The 27587-nt window shown below is 40.6% G+C and overlaps 1 protein-coding gene across 4 annotated transcripts in view; it reads right to left on the reverse strand.

Moving 5' to 3' along the window:
- NPR3 (natriuretic peptide receptor 3) overlaps positions 1-27587 on the reverse strand; it is a gene marked incomplete at its 3' end in the record, with an annotated part of 65132 nt that overhangs the window by 33856 nt on the left and 3689 nt on the right. For all 4 annotated transcript variants that reach the window (XM_079701917.1, XM_079701916.1, XM_079701915.1 and 1 more), the window contains exons 2-3: positions 19837-19959; positions 6124-6290 (exon numbers count right to left, since the gene is read on the reverse strand). In XM_079701917.1, the coding sequence (XP_079558043.1) occupies positions 6124-6290; positions 19837-19951 (282 nt within the window). In that variant the 5' untranslated portion in view covers positions 19952-19959. The remainder of the gene's footprint in view (positions 1-6123; positions 6291-19836; positions 19960-27587) is intronic.

Consider the following 27587-nt stretch of genomic DNA (forward strand, 5'->3'; position numbering starts at 1 on the left):
TTTCTCCAGTCAGCACAGGCTTCCCCTCAGCTCTGTAGTCACGGCCAAGCAGGCCCGTCAAGCCTCAAGAGGACCAAGGTACAAGGGCCATTTCTGCCTGACCCAGACACCGGAGCAGGGCTTCCTGTCGGCCCAGCCCCTCTCACCTCCCGTTCCTGCTGTGGGGCTTGAGTCTCCAGAAGGATTTTGTGCTGGCTTAGCCCAAGGGAAAGGCAATAAAGACCACCTTGGCTGCAAAACAAAACCCCACCAGAGGAGGCTAGACAGATACTTGGCAAGCACTTGTCTGAGCCATGCTGGGAGTCCCACCGATATTTGACGGCCTCTCCAGTGGGGCTTTACTTCTAACTTTATTTTATTTTATTTTATTTTATTTTATTTTTTTTGCGGTACGCGGGCCTCTCACTGTTGTGGCCTCTCCCGTTGCGGAGCACAGGCTCTGGATGCGCAGGCTCAGCGGCCATGGCTCACGGGCTCAGCCACTCCGCGGCATGTGGGATCTTCCCGGACCGGGGCACGAACCTGTGTCCCCTGCATCGGCAGGCGGACTCTCAACCACTGCGCCACCAGGGAAGCCCCTAACTTTAGATTTCTGATGCCACACACTAGAAGTTCTTCAGAATCCCCACTGGAAAAACCCATTACTAGCCCCCAGTACCATCTCCCACAGTATAAGTGGACTTGAACTCCTGGCTTTGTGTACCTGATAAGGTCTAAGCACAGGACTCTGTCACCACCCAGCATTGTTGTACTGACTGCAATATAGTGGTTACATTTGGAAAAGCCACCTCACCTCCCTGGGCCTCAGTTTTCACCACTGTACAGGAAGGGGCTTGGATTTGATGTCTTCTGGTCCAATAATAACCCCCAATAATAAGCCTAATAATAATAGCTTACATTTATTGGCTGCATCCTATGTGCCAAGCATACAGTAAGGGGGATGCAAGAGTGAACAGAAACAGACATGGTTGCTGCTCTCATGGAACTTACTCTCTGGCAAAGGAGGCCAAGGTTAACTTTAAAAATTCCCACACATAGACATGTGGTTACAACCAGAGAGGCATGCTATGATAGAAAGGAGCAGTGTGTGAGATTCGTCTGGAGTGTCAGGAAAAAACATCCTGAGAAAGTGGTATTTGAGTCAACATCTGAAGGATGAGCAGGGGTGCTGGGGAGGACATTGACATGCAGAAGCCTCATATACATTGGTTACATTGGTCTGGAATATGAGAAACAAAAGTAAGAGAAATAATGGCTACCATGTATTGAATATTTACTTAGTGCCTGGCATTGTGTTCAATATTATTTATATACAAAGCTTGAGTTCTTTCAGGGACCTTGTCAGTTAAAAATTATTTATCCCCATTTTAGAGTCAGTAAACTAAGGCACAGTTTCAGAAACATGCTCAAGACCAAAACAGTAAGACGCAGAGCTAGGTCTGTGAAACCCCAAGCCTGCACACTTAACCATTAGGCTATACCACCTCCCAATATAATGGGCCCTATTAAAAGATGATGCATCAGAATAGATTAGGTTTCCAAATATACTTTTAAAAATACTATTATAGTACCCATAGGAATGGCGGAGACACTGTCATAGATACATTTGGTAATAATGAGACAATTACAGTACATGCAACACCCAGAGCCCCAATGATAGCCCAGCCCTAAGCAATCTTATTTTCCATCGCATCGCACACATGTACCCACCCAACTACCTACCAGAGATGAGTGAAACAGGAGTGGACTTCCAACTCAGAGAGCCTAATATACAGGCTGCCAATAGCCTTTGAGACAACCCAGCATGGAAAGCTCCACCAAGGCAAACTTGTACAGGTTCAACCACAATTATATTCTCCAAGATATGAACTGGGAAATAGAGGAGTTCAAGACTTGGTATAGAGAAAGAGCAGAGTTATTCCAGGAGTGCAGAGATTATTAAAGTTAGAAAACTCGGGCTTCCCTGGTGGTGCAGTGGTTGAGAGTCCGCCTGCCGATGCAGGGGACACGGGTTCGTGCCCCGGTCTGGGAGGATCCCACATGCCGCGGAGTGGCTGGGCCCGTGAGCCATGGCCGCTGAGCTTGCGCGTCCGGAGCCTGTGCTCCGCAACGGGAGAGGCCACAACAGTGAGAGGCCCACATACCGCAAAAAAAAAAAAAAAAAAAAAAAAAAAGTTAGAAAACTCTAGTAATGAAGGTGGTTCAAAGATACAAATGTCCAATTATAAGATAAATATCAATACATTCCAGGGATGAGATGTACAGCAAGATGACCATAGTCAATAATACTGTATTGTATATTTGAAACCTACTAAGATAGTAGATTTTTATAGTTCTCATCACCAGAAAAAAATTTGTTTGTAACTATGTGAGATGATCATCAATGTTAACCAAACTTATCATGGTGATCATTTCTCAATATACACAAATATCAAATCCTTATGTTGTACTTACACTTATACAATGTTATATGTCAGTTATATCTCAATAAAACTGGGGTTCAGGGGGAAAACCCTGGTAATGCAACTCACCACATTATAACAGAATAAAGAAAAAATATGATTATTTCCATAGATGTAGAAAACGCATTTGATAATATTCAAACTCCCCAACCTACACAGGTGATAAAATTCCACAGAACTGAATACCCACACACATGCACATACACACATAAGTACAAACAAAATTGAGGACATGTGAGTAAAATTAGTGCATTGTATCACTGTCAATATCCTGGTTGTGATCTTACATATAGTTTTCCAAAATGTTACCACTGGGGAAAACTAGGCACTATATACGAGGAATGTCTCTATATTGCATCTTAAAACTGCATGTAAATTTGCACTCATCTCAGTTAAAAAGTCACTTTAAAAAAAGAGAAGGCAAGAGTTGGAGATGAAGATAGGGAGAAAGAGAGAAGGAGAGAGAGAAGAAGAGAGGGGGGAGAAACAAAGTAACATTAATAACAAAATTTGGTAAGTTTAAAATATATAATAATAATTTTATTAAAAAATACCATTGCCATTCCATCTTTCTAATGTTTCAGTATAGCCTTATAAAATTTTTTAAGCTCCAAATGTTTGCATCTTGACAAGATCCTAAGCTTTCCAAAGATGCCAACCACATGCTAATCTGATGACTGTGATACTAGCATACATGACAAGGGGTCAAGGATATCATATAGTTTACAATGCCTACAATCAAAAGCTGTGTCCTGACACAGAGAACAGAAATGTGGTTGCCAAGGGGGAGGGTGGTGGGGGAGGGATGGAGTGGGAGTTTGGGATTAGCAGATGCAAACTAGTATATATAGGATGGATAAACAACAAGGTCCTACTGTAGAGCACAGGGAACTATATTCAATATCCTGTGATAAACCATAATGGAAAAGAACATGAAAAAGAATATATACATGTATAACTGAATCACTTTGCTGTACAGCAGAAATTAACACAACATTGTAAATCAACTATACTTCAATTAAGAAAAAACCTGTGTCCAGATCCTTTCCTAATCTACATTATGTGAATCTTTATGTTTTCTGTGCTATTTTTGTTTCAGTTATCCTAATAAAGGGTATCATTTTGCCAGAACAGAACTTCACCAACAAATAAAAACAAATAAAAGAGAACTTCCACATCTAATAAAGACTCTTTCCCCAAAACCCCAAGTAAACATCACACTTAAATGGTGATATGAACAGATATGAAATCTGTTATATGCTCTTCACTTTAAAGTTCAGAACAAGGCAAGGATGCCCACTACCACTACTTATATTCAATACTGCATTGGGATCCTAGCCAGTATCATTAGAAGTTTTAATTTAATTAATTATACTTAATTTAATAGACAATGTAATTAAATATCTCTTAATTAAGCATGCTTAAAAGAAGAACTGAAAAGAAACAAAATTGTTACTATTCAAAGGTCTTGTGGTTGTTTAGAAAATGCATGGTAAAACTTTAGAATAGAGTCCACCAAAGTTGCTGGATTTGAGATCCAGTGACAAGGACTGAAGAGCTCACGATGGGTGTCACTAACAGAAATTCTAAGTAGATGAGACAACCCATTAGTACAAACAAGAGAAGCAGCAAGAATGAGGAAAGAGCTGAAGCTTAGGATGAAGACCACCAAGTCTTGTTATTCCGCTCCAGCATCTCCCGCTGCAGGAGATCAAGCTCTAGCCTCTGCGAGGCCCCGTATCTCCCTCTTCCACGATACTCACCACAACCACCTGTCTAAACTAACCTGATAAACAGCTGCAGTGGCACTCAAAAGAGCACAGCTAAAACACACATAACTATGAAAGACAGAATAAGTCATTATGAGGAACTCCAATTTCTACTTTACATTATCATTTTTATTTATTTATAAAATCTGTTTTAATGATCCCACCATCAGAGGGAAGCGATATTGTAATCTACAACTAAAAATAATCTCTAAAGCAGCAGTATTTGGTTTGGAATGTATTATGGATCTTTATAGTAGGTACACCTTCCAGGGAGATTTTGCCTAGACTACCATTAAAATAAGATTTAATATTCTGAACACAGGATAATTAATGACCAAGAAGATGTACCTGATAGTGCAATGGAATGCCAACTTTTGCCCACTAAGTCTCATAATGTTGGACGACCTGTACTGAAATACTTGAACTTCAACAACCTTAGGAAAGAAGTTAGACAAAAGGACACCATTTCTGAGTTTTTAAACCAGAAAATTAATATGAACCTAGTAAAGTAAAATAACATACAGTGGCATAGGTAAAAGACTTGGATGTTTTCAATATTGACATAGGCCACCTCTGGCAGAACTACTGAAGAGAACTACACTGTCCTTTGTGTCCTTTCACATTCCTGAGGCAAAAGATTTGGATGATGACAATACTATCATAGGTTTCTGTAAACTTGGGCTCCACTTCTTTCATAATTAAGAACACCCTGTCCAACATGGCAGCCACTGGTCCTGTATCACTACTGAGCACTTGAACTGAATTAAGATACTCTGTAAGGGTAAAATACACACTAGATTTCAAAGACTTCATACAAGAAAAAATATATACAATCTCAGTCGTAATTTTACATTGATTAAATGTTGAAATGATTTTTTTTCTATTTAAGTGAAATAAAATGTATTATTAAAATTAATTTCACCTGCTTTTTTAACTTTTTCTAATGTGATTACTAAAAACTTTTTAATTACATTTGTGGCTCACATTACATATCTAGAAGGCAGTGTTAATTTAGAAAGTCAAAAGGTATTTTAAATGATACGTGTATAATATATAAATCACATTTAAGACATGAATACATGTTTATAAGACCCTTTGTATGTCTAGTAGCAAATTCCTATAAAGACAGGTATGATCTTATAACAATAGTACAAAAGAGACACCATTCATTGAGTTCCAACTTTTTGACCAGACAGTGCTAAAGACTTCAGCTAGATTATCTGTAATCCTCCCATCCTCATCTGAAGGAGGGAGACTGAGGAATCTGCCCCAGATCACACAGTTAGATGTCCCTCTACTTAATCCTGAGCCTGGCCTGAGCTCCTGACTCCAGTCCACTCTTGGAAGATGCATGAGTAACAACCTCACTAATGGTGTGCGACACTCTGAAATACTTCAGTAGGGAACAGCCTGCAGCAGAAGGAGGCAACAACACGGCCACAAAAGAGAGAAGCAGACTGGTCATGAAGCTAAGACAGATTGCCAAAAGAAGGAGCCTTCTAAAATCCAAAATACCTTCCTCCACCAAGCTCTGGAAAAATCAGGCATGCAAAACTTTGGCAATCCTTCATCCGTCTTCTCCCCCAACATGCTCCTAGCAGAATAGGTGATGGAAGTCTCCAGATCTCTGCTCAGCATGACCACAAGTACCCACAGAAAGCAATTTCCCTTCCTTCAGCAGCTGGCAAAGTGTAAGTGAAGCGTGGGGTGATGGGCGCCTGGTGGGGAGGAGGGAGGAGAGATGGCCAGAAAAAAAAAACACACAGGAAGCAACAGTGACATTCAGACATGAACCTAGGAATGGTTCAGAACAGGACGCTTTATCACACCTGATTTAATTCAAAGACTGTTTTCAGGATGCTGAAGGTCTAGGCTCATAATCAATTACTTACGTAGTCCTCCTCACTGAGCCCTTGCTTCTCAACAGAACTTTTCACCTCCATGGAAAACTTCTCAAACTCAGGTTTCACTGTCCTCAGTAGAGTGATTGTTTGGAGGGATGAGTACGCTTGCTTAGCTTCAAAGTCGTGTTTGTCTCCTCTCTTCCACGAGCCATCTCCTACGGGAGAAGTAAAAATATTTATAATTCCAAGCCAGTCACCATAAAGGAGCCATTCTCCCTTTTCAACTGCGACGTGTCTCTACATGTTTCTTTTGGTGGCTGGGGCAGGAGGTATTGTCACAGTTTTGCACTTGGATAGAAAGTGACAATGTCAAGATCCTCAAAGGAGAAGAAGGCCCTTTGGACATGTGTTCCTTTGAAATGTGAAGCAGAAAGAAAAGCACTGTTGGGTTAATTGCCTTATAATAACCCTGTAACTAATTTTCATCCCCCAAGAATTGCAGCACTGCAGGAGTAAGCAGTAGGTCTATTCCTTTCCATTCACACTTAGTTTTTAATATTTTTTAATCAACTGTGGAGGTCAACCAAGATGTTACTGCGCTACAGTAAACCCGACACTACGTAGATGTGGAAGGCAGGGATGGTTACGTACGACAACAGATTTACACGAGTATTATAAAGTTGGTGCTAAAAGAAAAAGGTTTGAGATTATTGATATTTCTTGAAATGTTTCTCGAATCTCTTCAGACTGAAAAGTAGCTTAGGTGAACTTGAGGATTTATATCTCTCTAGTGATGGCAACATCAAAAAGGTTATTTATTGGACAAGTCGATATGTGCATCAATAGTAAAAAAATAAAAATTGCTAACATTTATTGAGTATATATATATATATATATATATATATATAATAATAAAAGCCTAGTTATTGAACACTTTATATTTATAAACTCATTTAATCCTCACAAGATCCCGTGACTGTGAGTACAATTATCCTCTCTATTTTACAGGTGAGGAAACTGAGGCATTCAGAAGCTGGGTACCCCACTGCTTCATGGCTCTCCCTTTCACAAAAGCAAAGGCAAATTACATGGATAAGAATCATTCTTCTTCTCTTTATTATTTCATTTTTGAGAAAACATGTGGCTTGCAGGACCCCAACTGGAAATATGGACCTCTAACTTTTGACCATAGTAATAATAATTCTGTGAATTATCATTATGATTCCTTGAGATCTCTGCAAATACAACAAGGAATTCAACCGGCTGGAGTCCAACATCACAGTCATTTGTTTGCCCTGAGCCCAGAGTCCATAGCAGATGCCCAGAGCCCAGAGGCTAACCAGAGAGGGTGCTTCTGGAATGTGCAGCCAGGGCTCCGTGGCCCTTGCTCTACTCTTACAGAAGAAGTTCAGTTAAGAGCTGGTGGTTTTGGAATTTCTATCATAGCTTAAATCAGACAAACAAGGATTAACTGAACTACGTGCAAGTTTCTGTGACAGCCAGCACAGGGGGCATCATAAGTGTTTTGAACCGTCTCCACCACCTTCAAGAGAGGGATTTAGATATGGGCATGTAAACACCTGAAGTCATTACAGGGTAACAGTTAGCTTACTATGCGGGGCGGGGAGTGGTACATGGAAACCACGCAGAGTACAGAGGAAGAGGTAACCAGCTCCAAAGAGGGAAATTTCATGCCAGGAGGAGGCATCAGCCTGGCCCTAAATGTGTGAATAGGATTTTAATAAGAGGAGAAGAGGATGGAAAAGCATGCTTGGCAGAATCTACAGCACGGGCAGAGGTGCAGACGTGTATGACATCCAGTGGGCAGCTGGGAGCCTCTGTCTGGAGCATGAGAAAAGGCAGAGACAAAGAATTTGTTTGTGGAGGCATCTGTTTATCATAATCCTAATAATAGCAGCCATTTATTAATTGCTTAGTATGTGCCAGGGAGCTGTTAAAAGATAAATAAGACAGAGTCAAGGACAGAATTCATTAAGGGCTCGGTCCATTCGCAATGAGCACAAGAGTAAATTTCAAGCCACTGAACAAAACTTGATGAAGTCCTCCCCCTCCTCCTCCACTATGAAACCTCCCAAACCCCAGTGAGGCCACAGCTATGCCAGCGCTTGCTCAGAGGGCAAGTGAGCTGTGTGGAACTGTCATCGGCCAGGGCCAACCCCTCTGGGTGCTCAAGACATGGACAACGCGACCTTTTGTCAAGGGGCCAAATCCATTTGCCAGCAAGGCCCCAAATTCTAAGAATGTCCATCTTCCACCCATGAAGGAACCCATTTCTTCTAGGTGTGCAATCCATATGTATTGATTCTTTTTTAATTGACTCGAGGTATCAAGAATCAGCAGGAATGGTGTTTCTTAGGCAAAGAGGGTCAGAGTTCCTCGGCTTTGGGTAAGAGTCCCGTCCGGGCACAAGAAAGGAAATAACCCTATAGGGTATTATGCTGTGTAATTAGAAAATACACATAGAACTGGAAACAGCAACTATCTTAGTTACTAATATGGAAAAAACTTTTTTTAAAAATTTTGAAAGAAGTGAAATACAGTACAATAAATCTGTCTACCACAATCCAAAAGGTAATGATCTTGGAGTTTCGTTTTCTAGAAAAAAAGAATGAAGGGACTTCCCTGGTGGTCCAGTGGTCAGGGGGCATGGGTTTGATCCCTGGTCGGGGAACTAAGATCCCACACTGCCACGTGGCATGGCCAGAAAATAAAAACAAACAAAAATTTTTAAAAAGAAAGAAGAATGGAAACAAAAGTGCTTAGTAAATGTAAGCCAAACTAAATAGGTATCTAGTCACAACCATAACCAATACTATGACTTCCTGCTTTGTGTGTGTTTCTTATTGTACTGTGTCAGTAACCTCTCGGGACCACTGAACCCTAGCAAAAGCAGAGGTCGGCTTGGCATGATGCCCCATCAGTGGGGACAATTTTAATTCAGCAGACACTGGGTGCCTCTGGAGATTTACGAGCGGAACAGAAGAATGACATGATCAGACTCATGCCTTGGGAAATAGCAATGGATTAGACTGGGGAGACACTGAGGGCTCACAGCCACAGTAATCCAGGCAAGGGGTTACCAGCGGTTATATGTGGGAAGTCACACCCCCCAAAAAATTGAACATAGTTCTCCAGATGGTTAGAATTACAGGCATCTTTTCTTTTTTTTTCTTTTCTTTTTTTATGTGTTTTTCTGACTTTAGCAAATTTTCAGCAGTATATTTATTGCTTTTATAATCATAAAAAGAGGGAGGACCCTTGAGAATGAATGCAGAGGGCTGTGCAAGAGGAATCTGAAGACTCTACAAGAGTGAGGGAGTGAACGACAGCCGAGAGGGACGCGCGTCACCAGTGATGCCAGAGAGGAAAAGCAAATGGTTGTCAGAAGAAATAGCAGAGCCAAAGGGAGGAGGAGGGGTTAGGTGGACACGGAAATGACAGTGATTTCCGTTAGGGTCATGGTCAATCCAAGGTGACTGACTACAGAGCACCCAGGTGGCAGCACCAGGCTGGGGTTGGAAAAAGGGATCTGAAGCCAGCAAGAGGAGTGAGGGCTAGAGACAGTGCTGGATGCCACATCCATATGTGTTATACTTAGTACCCAGAAGCAGAGGGTGGAGGGTGAGCACACACACTTCGGGGACGTTGTTTTTAGTGGGCAAAGGACTAAAAGGAGACAGAAGAGCTAAGAGAAAGCCCGAAGAATGCTGTGCCACCAAAGCTAAGACAAACAGGGTTTCCAGAAAGAAATGGATAGAAACAATATAGCAAGGACTAGAGCTGTATATAGCTCTACTATGGCAGCCACTAGCTCCATGGGTGACTGCTTACATTTCAATTACTCAAGATTAAATAAAATTAAAATTTCAGTTTCTCTCTTGCACTGGCCACATTTTAATGTGCAATAGTCACATGTGGCCAGTGGCTCCTGTACTGGGCAGCAAAGAGTAGAACACAGCCAGCATCATAGAAAGTTCCCCTGGAGAGCACTGCTTTAGAGGCAGGTAGGCACGGTCTGCTCTAAGGCTGGTGGCTTTCGTGCTGAGAAGGTCAGCGGTGACCTAACACTCTCAGAGGAGTGGTGGGTCTTGTTGTCATACTCTTACAATGGTCCTGAGCAAGGGATTAAGAAGAGGAGAAAGAAGTCAGCTAATGAGAAGTAGGGCAGAGAAGGTGATTCTTGCAGTTGTTTCAGGAATAAGGGAAAGTGAATTTGCTTTCTTTGTTTGGTTTGGTTTTAAACATCATGGAGCCCCAAGCTTGCATTTAGAGTGAGAAGGGTACAGAATATTTGTGAAAGAGGAAATAACCTGCTCAGCACCAAGCCCTGTGCTTGGCAATCCTGTGGCCAGGAAGCTGGTGAGAGTCGTCAGTACTGGGATAACTGTGTCGCCCTGTAGCTCTCAGTACTTACCAAGGACCCAGCACATAGAAAGCCTTCGGTAAATGTGAGCTGAATGACGAGCTGAGACATCACAGACTACATCCAAAAAATGATGCCTGGAGCACACCTGGGCTGGCTGCAGAGTACATGGCTCTTGCCCTCTGGAAGCCAATTAAGTGAGACAAAAGGATTGGCCACCCTGCCTCACCCCAACCTCTCCAAATACCCAGGAGTTACCTGCTTGCCTTGAGCTAGGCTGGTCCAGATTCTCCCATCAGTGATAACAGCACCACTTACTGAGCGATGCCATTGTGAATGGCTTTGCCTGGAGCATTTCATTCTTTAATCCTAATGAAAACTCTATGAGGAATATTTAAGTATGATCCCCATCTTACAGATAAGGAAACTGAGGCTCAAGGAGATTAACATGCCTGAAGTCACTTGGTTAATAAATAGAAGCAGGATTCAAACGCAAGCCAGTCTCCAAACTCCAGTGCTGTGCCTGTTCCTCATTCATCTCATCAAAGTTTGGTGTGTTCTAAGATTTAAAACTTCAAATTCAGTGGAGTACAAGAATGTTAAAAATAAAAGTAACAGAGAAAGAAAGATCAGAAGAAGAAGTGTCTAAACGTGGTTTAACAACTGTTATAGTTGAAAGATTGTGTGAGAATTCCTTCTCTTTTCTCACTACCCTAAACTGACTATAACATGAATATATCACTTTAATAGCAAAATATAAATCCAACCCTTCCCCACTTTTTTCTGCCATTTTTCTACTTTTAGCAAGTCAAGTAATTTATGTGCATGACCAGCCCTGGAATACTCCCATCATCACCTTAATGAGTGCCTCTGTGTTCTCAGGAAGTCAGGAAAGCTCTACAATAACCTTACATTCCCAGACAAGATTGCGCAAATGACTTTCCACCTAGCTTACATCCAAAGAACATAATGCCAGTGAATGAAAATGCCAACAGGTGCTATTCAAAACTCTGCAGCACAATATATATCATCTTCACTCTGGATTTTTTTAAAACCTATCCTTTCAATCTTATTTTCCATCACTTGAATTCCCTCATAATATATTCAGAACTCCTGTAACAATATAATTGGGGCAGATCTGAGAATTTTTCTGAGTGCTCACCATGACAATCTAATAATCAGTAAATATGGACATGCTATCAATATGTTTTCTTAAAAAAACAATCTCAAGTATTATTTAAAACAGAGCCTTTTTCTAGAAGTGGTATAGACTTTGATGTGACGAAGCACAGGGAGAGGAGGATGTTGGAGAACTTTTCATGAACATATATCTGATTCTTAGAGTATAAAAATCTCAGAGAAAGTCCTTTATGAGCGACAGACACCAGAACCTTGGTCTAGGTCGCTGTGCCTGCCATAAGATTCTATTTACTGCTTCTACTCTGAAGAGGAAAAGTGCTTCAGGGTCTGCAGCAAACCTCCCTACATCCATTCTCCCACCCATTCTCTCTGTTACTCCCTTAGTAACAGATTCCTGAATTGATGTGGGGTAGCAGTGAGCCCAGCTAAAAGCACACATTTACTGGCCCCCCTCCCAACCACGGGTAGCAAATGTTACATAAGCGAAAGTTAATGAGTGGGGCTTCCAGAGAGCCCTTCAAACAGAACTGAGTCAACTGAAAAGGATCTCTTTTTGCCTCTCATCTTTCCCCTTCTGTCTTGCCTAGAATTAAGACACAATCCCTGGAATCCTAGCCACTATCTCATGATCTTGAGGATGGATGCCATTCACTAGGATTGAGGGAGCAGAAAACAAGAAGAAGCTTGGATCCCTGATGACATTATGGAACCATCATTCTGCCCCAGACTGCCCACCTCTGCACTTCTTACAGTTGAGAGAATAAACCTCTACATTTGTTTAAATTACTATACCTGGAAGTCTTGGTTATTTGCAGGCAGATATAATTCCTAATGCACCCACGTCCTTAGGATGTACTAGATAAAAGTTGACTAATTTAGTAACAAAAAAAATGTATGGCCTAAATCAAGCTATAAAACTGCACCACAAGAAAATGTACAAACTTAACTTATCATTTTTAAAGTACTATATGTAATGGTCAAAGTAAACTAAAATTAATAGTAAATATAGTGAACATTTACTAAACACTCATCATGTTCCAAGAAGTTTTCTGTGTCTCTCACATACACCACCTCATTTATTACTCAGCCTGATGCCATGAGATAAGTACTATTATTATCATTAGAAGAAACTAAGACTTGCAGGGGAAGGGCAGGGTTATGTCAATTTGCCAAGAGCTAGTACATGGCACAGACTCTCAGGCAGGCTGACAGCCGAGTGCAAAGCCTAAGCAACCAGGCTGTAAAAGGGAAAAGAAAGGGGATATAATCAGAAAAACCCTGACACCACAGAAATACAAAGGATCATGAGACACTACTATAAGCAGCTGTATGCCAATAAAATGGACAACATGGAAGAAATGGACAAATTCTAAGAAAGGTACAATCTCCCAAGACTGAACCAGGAAGAACAGAAATATGACCAGACCAGTCACAAGCACTGAAATTGAAACTGTTGTTTAAAAACTCCCAACAAACAAAAGCCCAGGACCTGATGGCTTCACAGGCGAATTCTATCAAACATTTAGAGAAGAGCTAATACCTATCCTTCTGAAACTGTTCCAAAAAATTGCAGAGGAAGGAAAACTCCCAAACTAATTCTATGAGCTCACCATCACCCTGATACCACAACCAGACAAAGATGTTCACAAAAAAAGAAAATTACAAGCCAATATCACTGATAAACATAGATGCAAAAATCCTCAACAAAATACTAGCAATCTGAATCCAACAATACATGAAAAGGATCATACACCATGATCAAGTGGGATTTATCCCAGGGATGCAAGGATTTTTCAAAATCCACAAATCAATCAGTGTGATACACCACATCAACAAATTGAAGAATAAAAACCATATGAGCATCGTAATAGATGCAGAAAAAGCTTTTGACAAAATCCAGCCCCATTTATGATAAAAACTCTATAGAAAGCAAGCACAGAGGGAATATACCTCAACATAGTAAAGGCCATATATGACAAAACTACAGCTAATATCATACTCAATGGAGAAAAGCTGAAAGCATTTCCTCTAAGACCAGGAACAAGACAAGGATGTCCACTCTCACCACTTTTATTCAACATAATTTTGGAAGTCCTAGCTATGGCAATCAGAGGAGAAAAAGAAATAAAAGGAATCCAAATTGGAAAAGAAAAGTTAAAGTGTCACTGTTTGCAGATGACATGATACTATACATAGAAAATCCCAAAGATGGTACCAGAAAACTACTAGAGCTCATCAATGAATTTGGTAAAGTTGCAGGTTACAAAATTAATTAATACACAGAAATCTGTTGCATTCCTATACACTAACAACAAAAGATCAGAAAGAGAAATTCAAGAAACAATCCCACTTACCATCACATCAAAAAGAATAAAATACTTAGGAATAAACCCACCTACGGAGACAAAAGACCTGCACTCTGAAAACTATAAGATGCTGATGAAAGAAATTGAAGAAGACACAAACAGATGGAAAGATATATCATGTTCTTGGATTGGAAGAATCGATACTGTCAAAATGACGATATTACCCAAGGGAATCTTCAGATTCAGTGCAATCCCTATCAAATTACCAATGGCATTTTTCACAGAACTAGAACAAAAAAATCTTAAAATGTTTATGGAGACACAAAAGACCCTGAATAGCTAAAGCAATCTTGAGAAAGAACATGGAGCTGGAGGAATCAGGCTTCCTGACTTCAGACTATATTACAAAGCTATAGTCATCAAAACAGTATGGTACTGGGCTTCCCTGGTGGCACAGTGGTTAAGAATCCACCTGCCAATACAGGGGACATGGGTTCGAGCCCTAGTCTGGGAAGATCCCACATACCATGGAGCAACTAAGCCCATGAGCCACAACTACTGAGCCTGTGCTCTACAGCCTGCAAGTCACAACTACTGAGCCCGTGAGCCTAGAGCCCATGCTCCACAACAAAAGAAGCCACTGCAATCAGAAACCTGCACACTGCAACAAAGAGTAGCCCCAAATCACCACACTAGAGAAAGCCCATGCACAGCAATGAAGACCCAATGCAGCCAAAAATAAATAAATTTTTTTTAAAAACAGTATGTACTGGCACAAAAATAGAAATATAGATCAATGGCATAGGATAGAAAGCCCAGAAATAAACCCACACTCCTATGGTCAATTAATCTACAACAAAGGAGTCAAGACTATACAATGGGGGAAAGACAGTCTCTTTAATAAATGGTGCTGGGAAAACTGGACAGCTACATGTAAAAAAAAAAATGAAATTAGAACACTCTTTAACACCATACACAAAAATAAGCTCAAAATGGATTAAAGACCTAAATGTAAGACTGAACACTATAAAACTCTTAGAGAAAACATAGGCAGAACACTCTCTGACATAAACTGCAGCAAGATCTTTTTTCATCTGTCTCCCAGAGTCATGGAAATAAAAACAAAAATAAACAAATGGGACCCAATTTAACTCAAAAGCTTTTGCACAGCAAAGGAAACCATAAATAAAACAAAAAGACAACTCACAGATTGAGAGAAAATATTTGCAAATGATGTGACCAACAAGGGATTAGTCTCCAAAATTTACAAACAGCTCAAGTGGCTTAATATCATCAAAACAAACAACCCAATCAAAACATGGGCAGAAGACCTAAATAGACATTTCTCCAAAGAAGACATATAGATGGCCAAGAGGCACATGAAAAGATGTCCAACATCGCTAATTATTAGAGAAATGCAAATCAAAACTACAGTGAGATATCACCTCACACCAGTCAAAACAGCTATCATCAAAAAATCTACAAACAATAAATGCTGGAGAGCGTGTGAAGAGAAGGGAACCCTCCCACACCGTTGGTGGGAATGTAAATTGATACAGCCACTGTGGAGAACAGTATGGAGGTTCCTTAAAAAACTAAAAACAGGACTACCATATGATACCTCTATCCCACTCCTGGGCACATATACAGAGAAAAACATGGTCTGAAAGGATACATGCACCCCAATGTTTATTGCAGCACTGTTTACAATAGTCAAGACATGGAAGCAACCTAAATGTCCATTGACAGAGGAATGGATAAAGAAGATATGGCACACATATACAATGGCATTTTGCTCATTCATTAAAAAGGATGATATAATACCATTTGCAGCAGCATGGATGGACATAGAGGTTGTCATACTGAGTGAAGTCAGACAGAGAAAGAGAAATATCATATGATATCGCTTATATGCAGAATCTAAAAAGAAATGATACAAATGAACTTATTTACAAAACAGAAACAGACTCACAAACTTAGAGAACGAACTTCTGGTTACCAGAAAGAAAGGGTGGGAGGAAGGGATAGTTACCGAGTTTGGGAGTGACATGCACACACCGCTATATTTATTTATTTTTGTTTGTTTGTTTGTTTGTTTTTTTCTTCGGTACGCGGGCCTCTCACTGTTGTGGCCTCTCCCGCTGCGGAGCACAGGCTCCGGACGTGCAGGCTCAGCAGCCATGGCCCACGGGCCCAGCCGCTCCGCGGCATGTGGGATCTTCCCCGACCGGGGCACAAACCCGTGTCCCCCGCATCGGCAGGCGGACTCCCAACCACTGCGCCACCAGGGAAGCCCCACACCGCTATATTTAAAATGTATAACCAACAAGGACCTACTGTATAGCACAAGGAACTCTGCTCAATATTATGTAACAACCTAAATGGGAAAAGAATTTGAAAAAGAATAGGCACATGTATATGTATAACTGAATCACTTTGCTGTATACCTGAAATTATCACAACATTGTTAATCAACTATACTCCAATATAAAGTAAAAAGTTTTAAAAAAATAAAATAAAATAAATAAATTTTTAAAAATTAAAAAAAGAAAAACCAGGGATTTGGTAGATTGTATCAGAGTACATTGTATAACTCCATGCAATTCAGTTTTCAAGAAGCAGAAAAACTGAACTAATGGAAAAATAAGTTTTAAAAAGTTGTCCCCCAAATCACCAACAATAAGTCATATATACATAAAGCCAATAATAAGTCATATACATATGTATATACAAATACATGACTTCTTATGCACTCATATTTTGCACTGAGAAGGACACAGCACCACTTTTGTAGTATTCTTGCCAAAAATGTGTAAACTCAACTTATTTGAAAACACCAGATAAATCCAAACTGAGAGACATTCTACAAAATAACAGACTTATCCAAAGTGTCAGGTCATAACTAACAAGGAAAGGTTGAAGAACTATCACAGACTGGAGAAGATTAAGAAGACACAAAACTAAATGGATTGGATCCTGGAACAGAAAAAGAGCATTAGGAGGAAAGGTGGTAAATTTCAAATAAAGCCTGTAGTTTAGTCAGTGGTATTGTACTAATGTTAATTTTCTTATTTTGATCATTGTACTATGCCCATTTAAATTGTTAACATTAGAGGAATCTGGGTAAAAGGTATACACAAACTATATTTTTTAAAGTTCTCTGTGCATCTAAAATTATTTCAAAATAGATGTGTTTTTTAATTTTCCAAAAATTACCTCTGAAAAGAAGTTAGGTCCAGATAGAGAGTTGAATTGTTTCCATATTTCAAGGAATATTCTTATGGTATATAAACTGTTCTAGAGCATAAAAACAATGGAAAGTGTCCCAATTAATTTTATAAAGCTAATATTAACCTGATATTAAAATCTGATAACACCACCTAAAGGCAAGAAAACTATCCAATCTCAAGAGTATAGATTCAAAAATCGTAAATAAAACACTAAAAACTTAAAATCAGCAGTACTTCTAAAAAAATCATGACAAACTATGCTTAATTAGAAGAATACTATAATGGCTCAATACTAGGAAATTTATTAAAAGTACAGATAAAGTGTATTTGATAACACTCATCACTCACTTCCAATTTTTAAAACCACACTTAATAAACTAAAGAATATTTTAACATCTACTTCTGACAAGATATTAGAAATTAAGTATCACCATTGTTATATAATATTATTCTAGGGACTACTGCCAATGCAGTAAGAAAAGAAAGATAAATATAACATTCAACTATCAAAATGGAGGAATACAGCTTCCCTGGTGGCGCAGTGGTTGGGAGTCCGCCTGCCGATGCAGGGGACACGGGTTCGTGCCCCGGTCTGGGAGGATCCCATATGCCGTGGAGCGGCTGGGCCCGTGAGCCATGGCCACTGAGCCTGCATGTCCGGAGCCTGTGCTCCACAACGGGAGAAGCCACAGAAGGGAGAGGTCCGCGTACCGCAAAAAAAAAAAAAAAAAAAAAAAGGAGGAATAACGATTGTTATTATTTGAAAGTGATTAAGAAAATCTATTAGAACAGAGGATTTAATATGTGGAATTCTTGTTTTCTATATAACAACTACAGTTACAAAATGTAATAGTAAAAGGTCATGAACATAATAACAACCAAAAAACATAAAATGTCTAAGAATGAACTCAGCAAGAATGGTGCAGAATTCAAATAAAGAAAACTACAAATCTTTGCTTATGGACATAAAAAGAAATTCAAATAAGTAAAATAATTTAAAAGTTAAATGATACGTTGACAGAAGTGCAGGAAAACAAAATATCTCATACACTGTTGCAAAAATGTAAATTGGCAAACCTCTTTAGAGGACAACTTTGGCAATATCTATCAAAATTTAAATGCATGTAACATTTGACCCAGAATTCTACTTCTAGAAGCTTGTCTTACAGATTTTACACACATACATACGTGTGTATGTATGTGCACACATGAATGCACATGGAAAGGCAACTCAATATAGCATTGCTCTTATAGCAAAAAGCTGGAAACAACATAAATATTAAAAAACAAAAGACTGATTAAGAAAGATGGCATATCAGGGCTTCCCTGGTGGCGCAGTGGTTGAGAGTCCGCCTGCCGATGCAGGGAACACGGGTTCGTGTCCCGGTCCGGGAGGATCCCACGTGCCGCGGAGCGGCTGGGCCCGTGAGCCATGGCCGCTGAGCCTGCGCGTCCGGAGCCTGTGCTCCGCAATGGGGAGAGACCACAACAGTGAGAGGCCCGCGTACCACCAAAAAAAAAAAAAAAAAAAGATAGGGGGAAAGACAGTGATGGGAGCAAGCAGGGGAAAACTGGGTGTTTATCCTGCAAGCCTCAAATCTTCAATTTTATCCGCTACAAGAAGCAGAGGTTACTTCAACAACTTTGCTTTATTCCCGTGAGAAGTGTGATTCATTACGTTTATGCACAATGATCTACAGCTTAAGCCAGGAGCTTATCAGAGCAGGAAACTGAGGCATATGCTTTAAGGTTTAGATCCCATCTAACTATATCTCGACCATGATAACTGAGAAGTGGAGCTCAGCATGAACATGCTGTTCGTGATACACACACTTACAGTTCCCCTGTAACTGCCAATGTGCAGTACTTGAGAAAATGTTCCATAGCCCTACACTGTTTACTTCAGAGAGAGCCCTAACCACATTTGGGGAAAATGTTTTATACCTGCGATCTTGATGACTTCCTTGAACACTCTCCATCACAGGAACCCTGGGAACTTCCCCAGATTCATTTTAAGGAGTGAAATGCTTTCGATTGTACCTGTTAGTGGCTACCCAACTTTTCATAAGAGAAGCTAAGAGACAGTAATGTGGAAGGAGGAGAGGCTGGGAGCAGCACCTTTCAAAATTTTTTACCTCGATTTACAGTAATGGTTATTTTATTTATTTCACATTGTGGCCCATTACAAATACATGTGTAACATGCATAAATATATACACACAGACATGTAATCGTATTCCTAAAATAAAAGTTGTATGAAACCATACATATGCTATGTGTGACACACTTTGACATGTTCTATTCTATTACTTTGATGTGTTCGAGTCTATTCCATGCTACTAAAAATTCTGCCCAAATCTCTCTAAAATTATTCCAGCAGTCCATCATGGTGGCAACCCAAAGTTGGAAATGCACTGGGGAGGGGTCCTCAGGGCCTGGATTTATGATCCTTTAGAGTGCTGGAGTGAGCTCTGTTCTCCCCAAGTCCCTTGGCATCACAGTTGGTGGTAACTTTGTGCTCTGAGTTCTCAGAGAAGAAAAGCTTGAGACCTTATGAGAAGTGGGAGTGTTCAGAATCACAAATTTCTAAAACCCTATCTATGGAAATCAAATCTACTAAGATGACTCAAGTTTTTGGCGCTGTCTCACAATCCCTTTTTGACACCCTGGCAGTGGGAGGGGAAACCGGAGGCAGAGTTACCGTAGGAAGAGCTGTTGAAGAGCTCGATGTTGAAGAAGGCGTAGTCTCCGCTGGTCATCCCGTGCCTGTGCGCCGCCAGCATGATGCCCCGGATGGTGTCGCCGCTCGCACACATGATCACCACTGCAGGGAGGAACAAACAGACGCGTGAAACGCCCCTGCACGGAGGACAGCATCTGACGAGGAGCAGGGCACGGTTAAAGTCCTAAAGAATCCTCACAGGGCTTCCCTGGTGGCTCAGTGGTTGAGAGTCCGCCTGCCGATGCAGGGGACGCAGGTTCGTGCCCCGGTCCAGGAAGATCCCACATGCCGCGGAGCGGCTGGGCCCGTGAGCCATGGCCGCTGAGCCTGCACGTCCGGAGTCTGTGCTCCGCAACGGGAGAGGCCACAACAGTGAGAGGCCCGTGTACCGCAAAAAAAAAAAAAAAAAAAAAAAAAAGAATCCTCACAAATTATTCATGAATTACAAAGGGCAGAATAATAGCTTGACAGTGGAGAAAGCTATCCATCGCCACCATAACCAAGTGATGGACGTCAACATCACCCACCATGGGAGCAGACTCAGGAGTCCCCTGGTGTAACACACCCCGGGCCCCAAACCTCACAATGGGCGACCTGAATCTAATCAGAAGGAAGCCGCTGCAAACCCAGCTTGGGGGACAGTGTATAGAATAGTGGACCTGCGCCCTTCAAAGTGGTCACTTTCATGAAAAACAAAGATGGCCTGAGGAAATGTTCTAGACTAAAAGAGACTTAGAGAAACAGAAAGCTGACTGCAGTGTGTGGTCCTGGATTGGATCCTGGACCTTAGAAAAATAATAATAAAAGCTTTTCTATAAAGGGCATTATTGAGACAACTGGAGAAATTTGAATAAGGTCTGTGAGTTGGATAATAGTATTGTGTTTGTGTTAAAGTTCTTGCTTTTCATAATTCTACTGTGGTTATATGAGTGAATGTCCTTGTTCTTAGGAAACACACACTTCAGTTTTCAGGGGTAAAAGAGCATGAGAGCTCTATTTACTCTCAAACCGTTCATAAAAAGATAGTAATATTTGTGCATGTATATGTACATGTGTATATATTTGGAGGGGCAAGGGAGGGAAGGGAGAGATCAGAATGACAAAGCATAGCAGCAGAATGCTAACCTTTGGTGAAAATCTGGGTGAAGGCTATAGGAGGTGCTTTATACGTTCTTACATCTTTTCCAAACATACACAATTGTTTCAAAATGAATTTCTTTAAAAAAATACTTCAAATAAATTCCCAGGTTTGCCCAATATAAGATAGTGAGGCTTGTCAACTGCTTTTTATACTTTTACTAGCATAGTAAACATATTTTCCTGAGAAAGCTTTCATTTGGCAAATCAGAGGATGCAGCGAGTGCCACAGGCTTTCTGCAGCCTGAATGTAGAACCCTTTTTCTCAAGCTGTCTCAACATATATAGGAAATAGTTACCAAGATTCCAGGTCCCTCCCCACGTGCTCTCAGTTCACAGCCACACTGTCAGAGCTGAGAGGCTCTAAGCAGCTGCAGAATAGTGTCGCCTGCCACGTAAGAGCTGCAACGGACTAGAGGGAAGTGGGGACCTGGCCTCCATCCAGTTATTTTGATCACTGTTGATGGCCCCTGGCCCCCAAGACAGTGCCCGCTGTGCTTTTCTGCACACATGGAGGAGAGGAGAAGCCTGGGTGCCATAACCACATTATCGCCATGCGTGCCAGCCCTGCAGGTTATGTATGTTCTTTGTAAAAGCATGGGTGCTGAAAGATGCAGAACAAACTTCAGGCTGTGCCAAAGCCTCCTTGGCAGCCTGCATGAAGGGCCAGGCGCTTGTTGACATTTCGTTGACTGCACAGGTTAATTCAGAGTGTTAGATCATGACTCTGACATTTCTTACGACAAAAGGGCTCAGGGGACAGGCTAAAAGTCTGCAGAACAAGTTTTTAAAACAAAACAAAACTCCGAAAGATTTATAACTGTGGGAGTAGGTGTTGTTTGTGCCTGGAAATATAGTTATATATTTGGAATAAATAGTCAAATTTCAAGATGTCTCAGTAAGGAAGCTTTTGAAGAAACTCCTGATTGCTCACTATGACCTAGACACTTGTTTTAGCTCCGATTTGATTCTAGTCCTTTACATGACAAAAGAGCCAAGGTGTCTCACAAAACAGCCTGGGCTAAGGCTGGACAAGTTTGAAGAGTGTGGATTCTGAGGGTGGGCATCACCAGGAGGGTCCAGGAAGCTCTGGCTGACTCTCCACTGGCAGACCTCATCGTTTTTTGATCACTTGATCATAGTCCAGAGTCTGGCTCTAAACCTAAGACACAGAACCTGATTCTGTCAGCACATAAACAGTAGAGTCATTGCTTGGGGGAGCAGAATCCTGATAACCTAACTCAGACATTTTTAGATAATCTGAAGTGAAGATTCATTTCAATGAGGACCAAAATGGTCACAAACATGTTTGTGCCAACATAGACCTGGGAGTGCTCACTGAGTAGCCAAATTATAAGCAGAAGGATGTTAGTGAGGATGAAGTCAGAATCAGGGAGATCAGCTGCAGGGTTCAAGCATCCAAAGGCATCAGGTCTTGATAACCCAAAGCATCCATCTAAGTGCTACACCTGGCCCAGGCCTGAACAGGCTGTGTCCTCAGGCCAGAGCACAGGCTTCCCCAAGTCCTGGATGGGCTGTGCCCAACACTGGCCTCTCTGTCACTTCTTTTCTATTGTTACAGCCCTGGCCCTTCTCCTCCTCTCTCTTCCCATCACCCCTAAGACCAACCCCTTGTGATAGACACATTCTTTCTTTAAATGTCAGTACCTGCTTGGACCGAGCAAGAGTGACCCAGAGCAGCACTGGGCCTATCTGAGCAGACTGGAGTTATTGTAGATCTCATCTGTTTTGTGTGGACAATGTGGTCCAATTCTGAAAATGAAATCCTAACTCCCATCTTCATGGGCCAGGTATTGTCTTTCTTCCACAAAACAAACCCATAGTGCACATTATTGCCCAGTTTAAGTTGGAGCAAGCACTCAAAGACACTGGCCGAGCAGTCAGAATGCAGAGTCCTTCTAGATTGGTAGAATGTTCCCTAATCTGTTAGGGCTTTTTCATTCATGCCTAATTCAACAGCAAGTATTTTTAGCAACATGCCTCTATACAATCTTTCGGAAGGTTTAAAATAGTTTTCACTGAAATAGCTTTCTCTTCTTACTCATGTTTCATCAGTTTACATAATAACTAATTAACTTGCATACTTATAATAATAAGTACAACTGGTATACACAGATTTATGAGAAATGTGCTGGCAAACATGGGAGAAGTATACCAGCTACCAGCGTTCACCAACAGCCAATGAAGTTTATAGAGAAAAGGAGAGCTTCAGCTAATGCTGCAATCTGCTTAAGTGGAGGTCAATTAAAATAATTTCTGCTATACTTAAGTATATTTAAATATATAAATATTTAAATATATATGAAGTATATTTACATATATTAAATATATATTTAAATATACAGGTACTAACTTTTTTGGTCAAATTGTTAAACTTCTAGAAGAGGAAATGATGATGCAATTCCAAGTTTCTGGATCGACTTTTCATCATTCTGCTCTATTTTTTCCTCCTTGCCAAAGAACTTGTGATGTTCCATGTTACCCACCACTATCTGATTCCCACAATGTCTTCTGTTAAGTGGCTTCTCCCTACTGCAACACGTTCTTGCAATCACTCTAGGAACACCAGAGAGAAGTACAAAGGGGTGGCTAGAGAAGTCAATTCAGAGACCCCAAAACAATCCAGGAAGCATACCTGAGTTAGGGTGATACCCTTTCCCCCTTTCAGGTTTACATTTGCAGCAACCTCTAACAGAAGGACACTCTTCATCTCCCCATGTGTCTTCATTTGTCTCTCTCCCCCCATTCCCATGGGGGAGGAGAAGGAGGGAATTGTCTGATTGCTGAGTCTGGAAAAGACAACTGGGCATACTGGACTCAGCCCTTTCTTCCTTCCTCTTTGGGGTGTGTCTGCTTGCAGAGAGTACACATTATGGGCAACTTTCACCCTGTAGTAAGGGGCCTGTCCTGGAAGGGGGCCTGCAGCACTACCTGTGATTTAGTGGATGACCCTGCCTAATTATGAGGGGGAAGTAATAGCAGGCAGTCCCTTTTGGCAACAGATCTAAACCCATGTTCTCCAATAGGTTATCAATAATAAAAATGACATTTTCATATCCTCCATCTGACTCTTGCGTCCATCTTCTATTTAATTCTAAACTTACAAGGGAAAAGAGAGGTTATTCCATGGAAGCAAAACAAGATATGCCATGTGCTACAAATTGAAAATATGACAGCAGAAATTTAAAACTAAAACTCAATAGTAACTGTGGGAGTAGCCAAAGAAACATCTAAGTAAGAGGAACTTTTTTTTAAAAGACAGGTGGTAAATAGGAGAAAAGGGATAAGAAAAACAGAGTCCCAAATCAGAAAGCTTAACATCCAAATAAAACAAATTGTAGAAAGAGAGAACAGAGAAAATGAGGGGATATAAGAAATAATTTAAGAAATTTTCCTGGAACTAAAAGACATGAGTTTGTGAACGGAAGAGACTTACACTTCAATACCCTAAAGGGCATACAGCAAAATATGGGCACAGAAGTGCAATCAGAATGAAATGTTAAAACACTGGGAGAAAAAGGGGATTCTAAAAATTTACAGAAAAAAAAGCAAATAGCAAACAATAGGTCAAGAATCCTAATCAAATCAAACTTTCCAATAGCACCACTGGAATGTAAATGATAATTCTTCAAATTTTGAGGAAAAATTATTTCCAACCTAGAATTCTATAATTATGTATAAGGGTAGGAAGAAGAAATTTCAGTCATGAAAGGTCTCAAACTTTAGCTCTCATCCATCCTTTCTCAGATAGCTCCTGGAGGATGTGCTCCACCAAAAGAAGGGCATAAACCAAGAAAGAGGAACACATAGGGATCTAGCTCAAAAGGGAGAGGTGATAGAGTTGCAGAGGATGTTGAAGAAAGAATCCAGAGTGGCAACCATGTGGTATGCTTAGAAAATAACCAAACTGGAGCAACTAAGGAGGCTTAAAATAGAGAATTGGTAGATGATTTAGTTATAAGTTCACAGGAAACTAAGCAAAAATAGACTATTTTTTTAACCACAAGGAAAACAAGTAGGGCAATAAAGAAATATCATTGTAGTAGCTTATATGGCTCAACTACATATAGCATTTAGAATGTAATAATAATACAGACACTGAATACTGAGCTAACCAAAAAAAAAAAACCTGACACAATCATATTGAAAGGATGACTGGAAGGAAAGCTTGAGTGTGTGGTTAACAGGCAGTAGAAGAGAACTAAATCACTATCTTCCCCTGAAAAAGATAAAAAATAATGTTATTTAGAGGTATGAAGTCAAATACCTACAGACATAGCTACAGGAGTTGAAAATAGTTGCCCCTGGGAGGTGAGATATGGGGAGCAGGAGATAGGAAACTCTTGTTCCTAGTAAGACGTGTCATTTTCTGACTTTCTAAACTACCTAGCTGTATAACTTTCATAAAAATAAAATCTATTATTTAAAAATATATGTTTCTCTCTGGCTGTTTTTACTTCACATAAGCAATAGGTTTCATTTGCAAAATAGAGACTGCACCTTTATGTTTTTTGTTCACAAATTTCCATCTACTCCAAAAGCTTTCAGAATTTCTACACTGCAGCCTACAATGCTTCTTTTACCCCCTACTGTGAATTAGTTATTTTACATTTATCATGGGTTCTTTGCTTAAAAACTCTGACCAACCTCTCTGTCATTTACCCCAGACTAATTCTAAAAATAAATGACTCTTCTACTGATTAAATACTGTTATCACTACAGTTGTTATGCAGGCCAAGAATAATGACATATTAATAACTAAAAAGATAAAACTACAGTTCTTCATACAAAAATGTTGTGTGCACACACTTCTAGCTCTGCATCTTATGAGATGTATAGACAAAACAACTGCTGGCTTTTATTGCTTAAAAAATATTTATTTTTAAACTTCCCTTTTTAAAAATAAATTTATCATTGAGTATAGAATATTGAGGGTAGTAGTTGACTTTTTAAAAATAATATGTGCTCAGGTGTGCGTATTTTAGTGATATATGTTATCTAAAAAATGAGAGAAAAAAATGTTAATTATTGATTTTGATAGTAAATCCCTAAGAAGAATAAATAATACCCCTCAGTTTTTCATTCTATAGCACACACAAAGCCAAATGAAATTTTAGTTATATTATTATTAGAGATGGTGGCATTATCCGTTTTACCCTTTAAGAGATTAAAACTTTTGGGACTTCCCTGGTGGCACAGTGGTTAAGAATCCGCCTGCCAATGCAAAGTACATGGGTTCAAGCTCTGGTCCGGGAAGATCCCACATGCAGCAGAGCAACTAAGCCCGTGTGCCACAACTACTGAAGCCCGCGTGCCTAGAGCCTGTACTCCGCAACAAGAGAAGCCACCGCGATGAGAAGCCCGTGCACCGCAACAAAGAGTAGCCCCTGCTCCTGCAACTAGAGAAAGCCTGCACATAGCAACGAAGACCCAACGCAGCCAAAAAGTTAATTAATTTTTTTTAAAAGAGAGATTAAAACTTTTGCGATCTGATTTTAAAGATGAACTTAAGTCCAAAAAGATGCTAAAAGCATTATCTTCAAAAGGCGGGGGGACTCTCTAGTCCTATGATATTTAATATGGAATTTTCAAAGACAAAAATAGAGTCAGTTCCATTTTACACTTGAGTGAGCAGAAATCAGAACCACCAAATACCAGTCTGAAGAGGCCTGATTCTTATCCCACCTCAGTTTCACAGAAGAGGAAATTCAGCCTCTGAGAAAGTAAGTGACTTGGGCAGGCCCTGCAGCAGCTGAGTGCAGCCGCCAGATCCAGAGGGTCTGCTTCTCACCCTTGACATGGTCTCGCCTTCTGGTAAAGGAGATTATCACCATATATATAAAATAATTACAACAACTCTAATAAAACCTAGGTTTATTGAGCACTCAGTAGGCATCTGCCCTGTTTCAGGGCATTCCTGTAAGACAGCTCATTTACTCCTCCCAGCATCCCCCACTTTACCTGAGGAGCCTGAGGTACAGAGGTTTATGGCAGCCCAAGCTCCCTCCCCAGTGAATGCCTCAGCCAGGCCAAGAGCTCTGAAAATTCAAACTCCACTAAATCCTTGTACTGGACCCCTATTTAACCCATTAAACACTTATGGTGAAATAAAGGTGATTAGTAAAACTAAAAGACCCCCAGAGAGAGCTTTGTTATCAAGCAGCTTTCTCTCCTGAGAGTAGGGAATTTCAGGGGAGGGAAGAGGGCTTAGGGGAGAAATTATTTTGTTTTATATTTCTGAACAACTGCCAAGTCACTGTTGGAAATGTATTTTAGAGTAAGAATGGTAACCTTATCACCTGTAAAACATACCGGTCAGTCAAGCAAACTTTCACCACTAGATTCAAACTTGGGGGGAAAAAAAAAGTAAAGAGGCTTGGGAACATCTACGAGGCTTTCGGAATTAAAAAATAATCAGCAGCAAGACTGCAGCCCAAGCTCTTTGAAGCCCCCAGGCCCACTAGGGCCCTGGCGCCCTCCCTACCCTCTGGCTCAGCCACACCCTTGTGAGGCTGAGGGGCCCCCCGGTGGCTTCGATCTGCCCTCTTCTGGGCTGACCTCGGCCACGAATC

Source organism: Hyperoodon ampullatus, assembly GCF_949752795.1.
Source record: "Hyperoodon ampullatus genome assembly, chromosome: 4".
In the NCBI taxonomy this organism is placed as follows: domain Eukaryota; kingdom Metazoa; phylum Chordata; class Mammalia; order Artiodactyla; family Ziphiidae; genus Hyperoodon; species Hyperoodon ampullatus.